At 44.5% G+C, this 7,898-nt stretch overlaps 1 protein-coding gene across 1 annotated transcript; it reads right to left on the reverse strand.

The window, feature by feature from the left end:
• Positions 1-1,067: 1,067 nt before the first annotated feature.
• On the reverse strand, positions 1,068-2,528 carry LOC146436785 (olfactory receptor 5AP2-like). The gene is given in 3 exon segments (XM_085063821.1): positions 1,068-1,199; positions 1,613-2,122; positions 2,124-2,528. Coding segments are annotated over 3 exon segments (1,047 nt in total).
• Positions 2,529-7,898: the final 5,370 nt, after the last annotated feature.

Raw genomic sequence — 7,898 nt, forward strand, 5'->3', positions numbered from 1 at the left:
CTCTTTTAATCCAGTCCAGATCCACCTTTCCCAGGTAGAAGCCCCCAGCCCTAAAACATCTCTTCTCATGCTGTTTGTTTCCAGAACTGATAGACACTGTTCACCATCCATCTACTTTTCAAAAGGAAGTTAATTCCCATGTGACTCCTCAGAACATGACATCTTCACAACACAGTAACAAAGGGAAAATATTCCAGTTTCCACCTTTCCCTGCCACAGCCAAGGCCTGTCCCTCTGTGCAGTCAGAACTCTTCCCACCCCACAAAGGTGTCAACAGGTGGGGGACAAGGTGGAGAAGAGGAGGAAGAGGTGGACATCTCTGCTGAGCTTATCCAGACCACCCAAATGGTGAAAGGAAGTTCCAAGGTTGCACTCAGTTTGCCCTTAAACCCAACACATAGCCTTTGGAATTCATTAGGATGGGCATGAATTGGGAGTTTTTTCCAGGCCAGGAAAAGATGAAGGATTGCTGGTCTCTTCCCAGTGCTGTGGCCATTCCTGTACCTTCTTTAATGAGCAATGATTTGGAGAACTGTTGGGTTTGGGTTTTTCAGGGCCTTTTCCACACCCAAACAGCTCTCAGCTATCCATAGATCAGGGGCTGAGGATTCTTTCACCTATGGAAACTAGACATGTGCTTAAATTTGGGGTGAAATCCGTCTGTTAGGTTTCCAAGGTATGTTTTGGCACTTGAACACTTGCATTCCCCTTGATATTCCAAGGTGTATCTTGAGATCCTGAGTACCATCAGCTTTGATTCTTCTAAGCCAGAAAAAAATGCACTTTTTAAGCCTTTAATCTTGTTTTTTTGCCAATCAAATGTTAAAATACTCTTGCTCTTCCCAAATGCTCCCTTCCACCCCAGCAGCTCTGCTCTAATAAATAACTCACAGGTAACAACAAGGAATTTTATTGGAGTTTAGGGATAAGGACAATAATCTTGCAAGAAAAACACACATTCATCAGTGCAAAATAAGTTACAAATCAATAAAATTGTGATTTGTGCATCCTATGAGAAAGAGAAGAATAATTGGAGTAATACTCCAGAACCATTCTGAGTAATTTCTTCAGACAGCCTCGTGGCTGGAAAGGGAATTCAATTCAAGTTTGAGGCTCCCACTCTTGCTTCCTTCCAAGGAAGATGTAACTGTGGGGTCTATTTCTCCAGGATAAATATTGTAATTGAGTTTTGTGAGGAACTGTGGAAGAGCATACATAAAATTGTGAGGATCAGGGACATATCCAATTATTTTAATGGATCATTTCTTACTTTAGAGGAATGGTTTGCTTCCACAAAGGCACGGAGTGGCATGACAATGGGGAAAGGCTTTAAGCTGAGAGTAGGGTTAGATGGGATACTGGGAAGAAATTCTTCCCTAAGGGAATGGTGAGGCACTGGCACAGGTTGTCCAGAGAAGCTGTGGCTGCCCCTGGATCCCTGGAAGAGCTCCAGGCCAGGTTGGATGGGGTTTGGATCAACCTGGCCTAGTGGAAGGTGTCCCTGCCCATGGTGTGCTGGACCAGATGATCTTTTAGATCCCTTCCAACCCAAAGCATTCCAGGATTCCCTGATTCCCTGAGCTGCACTTCTTTGATGCCAGCAGCAGTTTACCATCCTCCTCCTGCACTTCCCCAGCGCTGCCTTCACCTCCCTGTTCCTCAGGCTGTAGATGAAAGGGTTGAGCATGGGTCTGAGCACGGTGTAGAAGACAGAGGCCACCTTACCCTGGCTGCCATGCCGGGACGCTGGCTGCAGGTACATGAAGAGCAGCGTCCCGTAGAACACCAACACAGACACCATGTGGGAGGTGCAGGTGCGGAAGGCCCTGGCCCTGCTGGGCACCGAGTGCATCCCCAGGACGGCATGGAGGACGCAGCCATAGGAGAGCAGGATGACCACGCCGGTGCCCAGCCCGTTGGCCATGACCAGGGCAAAGATGGTGACCTCACTGCCGTGGGTGTCAGAGCAGGCCAGCCTCAGCACAGGGCCGGCGTCGCAGAAGAAGTGGTCGACCCGGCGGGGCCCGCAGAAGGAGCCCCCAAAGGTGCAGCTGGTGTAGATGAGGGCGCTGAGGGAGGCCATGAGGTAGGACCAGGCCACCAGCTGCCAGCAGGCACACGGGGGATGCGGCCGTGGCGTAAAGCAAGGGGTGGCAGATGGCCACGAGCCGGTCGTAGGCCATGGTGGCCAGGAGGTGACACTCAGCCGTGGCAAAGAGAGCAAAGAGGTGGAATTGTGTCACGCAGCCCGCCCAGGAAATGGTTTTATTCCCAAACAAGAGGCTCGTGAGCATTTTGGGGGAGATGACAGTGGAATAGCAGACGTCAGCCAGGGACAAATGAGTGAGGAAGAAGTACATGGGGGTGTGGAGGCTGCGAGAGACCCAAACCAAGAGCATCAGCCCGATGTTCCCCACCAAAGTGATGATGTAAATCAGCAGAAAGAGCCCAAAAAGAGGGGCCTGAGCCCAGGGAGTGTCTGTAATTCCCAGGAGGATGAATGTGGGCTGCGTATGGTTTCCTCCCATGGCTGGGTGTTACCTACTGAGACAAAGAGAACAAATGCATCAAAATGGTAAACCTCAGAGTTTCTCTTTTGGGCCATATTTAACTGCAATCAGTCACTGTTTTAATTGCCACTTGTTGGTATATTCCATAGGTTTTCCAAAAATAAATTCTAGACTTTTTTACTTACCAGTTGAGGTGCTTAGAAAAGAACACATATCTTAAAGCAACACGAATGGCAAATTTGCTTCTTTGTGCTCAGATGCATAAAAGTTTTGATTTACTCCATAAAAGAATCAGATATTTATTCCCTTTTGGTTTGAAAGAAATTTGTTTCAGAAGTTACCTTGGAAGAACCTCATTAGAGATCACATAGACCTGGAGCAGAAGAAAGTCCTAATCCAAGTGAAATCCCACATTACATCACATTAAGAACATTTTCCCTTGGCTTTTAATTATTAATGCAGTCTTTCAAACTGTTATATATCATTCACACTGGGTAAGATTCACATTGGTAAATTCATGTTTTATACCTTTCTGAGCTCCAGCAGGCTGAAACATCCAAAAACCATGGGAATGAATATAAAACACTGAAATGGGAATGAATTTTAAAATAATCCAATTCCAAAGGCTGATTTAACAACTGTATTTTGCTGACAATTCTTTATAACTAAATAAGACTCACCCTTAATACTTCCATAAATCCATTTATGTTGCTTCAGCTGCCTAAGAAAAATAAAAACCAATCTGCACAAGCCATTACTCCCATTTATTATAAAAACTCCTACTTTTGCAAGGCTGTTTTCTGACACAGCCCCAAAAAAAGAGGATGGGAGGACATGAAGAAGGAAGTCAACTTCTTTCTCTTGGATTTACAGCTCCTCCTGTGCTCTCGCTGTGGTGATTGGAGCCAAGGGTTTATCCCAAATGCAGCAGAGAACATCCAGACTGATGTGGAGAGAGATGTGCTCCTTCCCTGACTCCAACAGCTGAGCCTGTGGGTGGCAGGGCTGTAAATATGTTCCCTCTGCTCTCCTGGGATAAAACCCTCGGGCCTCCTCATGGCAGAGCAGATAAACAAAGAAAAGAGCAAACAAAAAGGGATAGCATGGAATTCTGAAACCCATTGTGCTCCAGGGATCTCAAATCTCTCACGTGCAGGAGCCACCAGGACACATGGCAACAGCAATGATCCGCTGGTCAGAGAGTCCCCAAGTGTCACACAAAGCATCTCTGGCTCCAGCTCTGGAGCTGCTGATGTCCCTCTGTGGACACCCAACAGCTCAGTTTTCCTTCAAGGATGGGATTATCCACCTTGAAGTGCCTGCAGCCTGGATGTCCTACCTGAGCAGGTGGCTCTGGACGCTTTGAGGCAGTGATTAATTGTCTCAGAGTGAACTAATCTGCATTAATCACCCCATCTGGGGGCTCCATCCACACCCTTGACCCACAAACTCTATTGAAGCTCAGCCCAAGGAGTTTGTTCCCCTCAGGACTTATACTGGAGAAGTCCTGGTTGCCAGTTTCACAACATGTGCACATCCCTGCATTCCTTTTATCTGCACCATGCCTTGATCAGGGACCCAACTCAGACCCAGGACTGATTTGGCTTTCAGAAGTTTCAGTGTCCTGGAGTTCAGAAAAGAGTATAAAACATGAATTTATTGTTCTGAACTTTATCCAGTGTGAGTGATATATAATTTAACGGTTTGATAAACTGGATTAATAATTAAAATGAATAACTGATAAATAAAACCATATAGAATTTAGGTCAACCTTGGACCTCCCTCATCATCACCTGCTCACTTGGTGGCCTGGAGTATTGGCTGAGAGAACATCAGGAGACTTGGAATAAATCTGGTTGTTATTTATAAAGCAAGCTGGAAGGTGGAAAAATAAGGTTTTGGAGGAAGTTGGTGGTAATTTGGTGCAATACAGTCCTGGAGAGAGATAGAGTAAGTCTGATGTGGAGGAGAAATGGTCATGAAAGCAAAAATTGCCATTTTTCTGGGAACATGCACAAAGGGAGAGGAAGGATTTAATGATAAACAGTTCAAAGGTTTATATTTAATTTCTTGATAATTATTTTGCTTTTTTTACAAGTTGTTTTGCCTTCTTGGTTGTTCTTTTCCAAGTATCAAAAGTTTCTTTTAGAAATAACTGGATTTCCTGGGTTCATTTATTATTTTGAGAAAAGAGGGGCTGTTTGAAGTTGTGCCTGGAAGATTGGTAATACAGCAGGAAGTAATGGTGAAATCAGTGGGAATCAGTGGTGAAATGTTGGCACAGAAACTTACCAAATTCCAATGCTGATGTTAAAATATCATTGTTTTCAGAGCTACACCCAACCAAAACATCAGTACCAGCTGGATGATCTTTAATGCCCCTTCCAACCCAAACCATTCCAGGATTTTATGTGGCCCTGTGTGGTCTCCTTTGGACATGGAACATCCTCTTCCAGGCTGCCTGGAGTGTCTTGATCCCTCTAATTCCACCTAAGATATCAGAGGATGTGCTTCACATTACTGCTAACTGATAGACAAATCCCATCTTTGGATCAAAACTGTGTTTTGTGGGCAGCTGAAATGTTCCTGGGAATACCTGGAGCAGAATAAGAAGGTTTAATGGACTCTGGATTGTGTGCTGACAGGTGGGTCAGACCTGTGCAGGCCTGCTGGTGCCAAGGCAGGAGTAGCCTGGAAGCCTTTTGGGTTCATTCATTACCTGCAGGCTTGGAGCAGCCCTCACCTCCTGTGATCCCAGCTGGCTGCTCCAGGGATCCATCCAGAGCTCATTAGGACAGCCTAAGCTGCTGGCAATGGACCCCTGGAGCAAACTCACCCACTGACCCTGAAGTAAAGTTACATTCACTTTAAAAAGTAAATAATATTTCTATTAAAGGTTATTTTGCTGTTGGCGAGGTTCTTCAAAGAACCTGCAATGATCCCAATGCTCCTCTGGTGAGGTAAGAATTGGATTTTTGTCTTTAACCCTGTAAAGATTTAATGTGTTTATTCTGATTTGTCATGTTACCAGGGACAGGGAATTCTGTCTGCTCTTTTTTCCTCTTCCTCGTGGCAGACCTCTCATCCATATCTCATTTTCTGGAAAATAAGGTGGGATTCGAAGAGATTTAGGAGGGAGAAGAAAATTCAGTAACACGTGGATGTTAGTGCACACATTTAACTCAAGAATATTTTGCATTTTATATCTAAAAGTATTGTATAATATACATTTAATGTTGGCTTTTAATATCTAGATATAATTTTGGATCAGAAAGAACATCTAGGAGATCTCTGGCCTTAGGAAGGCAAGTTATACATTTATATCCGTAGGTATTTATGGATATGGGGCTTGGAGCAACCTGGCCAAGTAGCAGCTTTCCATACCCAGGGCAGGGGATGGAAGAGGATGATCCTTAAGGTCCCTCCCATCCCAAACTCTTCCAGGATTCCATGAAAGGTGTCAGGATTCCCTGTATAGAGGTTATGTGGGTTTAACAAATGAGACATTCTAGAATTCTGTGATTTCTGGGCTGGATCAGAGAGGTACCTCTAATGAAAAGCCCTTTTTAGGAAAGATGGAAATACAACATTCAAAATGGATTAATTTGCAGTTTTGATGCAGTTTGGAGATAAGGAGATATCACCCAAAAGCTAAGTCAAACAATTAATGAATACATTGCTCCATATTTGAAACCAGGATACATTTCCAGGATCAATTGAACAAACCGCCTTTGCCCTGTCCTTTTTCCACCCCCAATTTCTGCCTTTCAAAGACTTCAAACAAAGCTCTAATTAGTTTTCCACTTTAGGGCCATGGTGGTTTGTTAAAAACAAAGTCAGGAATATTATCAGTGGAGTTTGTATCCAGAGATTTGCACTAAGGCAGTGAGGAGAAGGGACTGACAAATAACAAATCAAGACAAGGAAAAATCCTGAACAACCTGAAATAAAACAATGGAGGGTGATAATTACTCTAAACTTCTTTATTTTAGGCAAGAAATAATTCCTGAAAGAAATTTCAGCTCCCTCATTTCTCCGTATTTTGGATGGAAACTTGTTAGTGGCGAGGATGACAAATCAACCTGTTTTGTGGATGTCTTTTCCTTGTCCAAAGTTGCATTTCATCTCCTTCTGAATGAAATTAATTCTTGTTTTTACACGAACAACTTCTTTTTGCTCCTTCTGTGCACCATGGCTCTCTGTAGTCAATCCCAAGGGATGTAAAAGAGCCGTGAAAGTCCTTTTGAGGTACAAAATGGAGCACTGGAAGAGGGAAAAGAACAAAGGTATTGATCAGGATTTCCTGTACATCTCTAGCATCTATTGGACATTGCTGGGAATATCATCTCCTTTTCATTTTAGATAAAAAGTCATTTCTCCTGATTTTCCAGTAAGCCTTGGGAAGAGAAGTGCCTTGTTCTTGCTCAGGAAACTGAGAAATAGGCAAGGAATAAAACAGCAGCATCATGTGGCTGATCCCACCTGGACATTTTATTTTCCAAGCATCAGCTCCTGAACCTGTTGAAAATACTGGATGTTTGAAGTTCTCCTAACATGTGGAAATGATGCTTTGAACTGCACTTGATGTTTGTCTTAGGGTAATTTTCAATGGATGCTTCAGGTGCTCTGAATTCATCAGGTGGGGTTAGATGGGATAGTGGGAAGAAATCCTTCCCTGTGAGGGTGGAGAGGCCCTGGCAGAGATTTCCAGAGAAGCTGTGGCTTCCCCTGGTTCCCTGGAAATGTCCAAGGCCAGGTTGGACAGGACTTGGAGCAACCTGGGATAGTGGAAGATGTTCCTGTCCATGGCAGGGGGATGGAATGGGATGATCCATAAGGTCCCTTCCAACCCAAACCATTCCCTAACATAGATATTGCCATCAACTTCCTTTGGGGATATTTTTAGCATGTATTAAACAATTAAGACCAACATTTTCAAGCTGTTATTTTTCAAATAACAGCTTCTGCCACTGTTAATTTAATAATCATCATATCTTGACTTGGCAGTGGAGGATCCTGGGACTCCTCAGGGCTTGGCTGCCCCTCACTTGCTCTGACAGCTCCCTGAAGGGGAAGATGTTGTTCCCTGACTTGTTTTATCCCTGGCTCTGTGAATCCTCCACAGAGCAAAGCTCTGCAAACACTGGTGTTACATGGGAGAAGCCCTGGGGTATCTCTCCAGCTGCAGCTGGGAGCAGCTGGAAGTACAAACATCACTCCAACCATACCTGGGAGCAAAGAGGAGCAAAGCACTGCCTTCAGGTAGGTTTAGATGGAATACTGGGAATGAATCCTTCTCAGTGAGGGTGGTGAGGCACTGGCACAGGCTGCTCAGAGAAGCTGTGGCTGCCCCATCCCTGGAAGTGTTTAGGGCCAGGTTGGATGGAA

The sequence above is a fragment of the Lichenostomus cassidix genome, chromosome 5 (assembly GCF_008360975.1).
Source record: "Lichenostomus cassidix isolate B80296 chromosome 5, HeHo_3.0, whole genome shotgun sequence".
NCBI lineage: Eukaryota > Metazoa > Chordata > Aves > Passeriformes > Meliphagidae > Lichenostomus > Lichenostomus cassidix.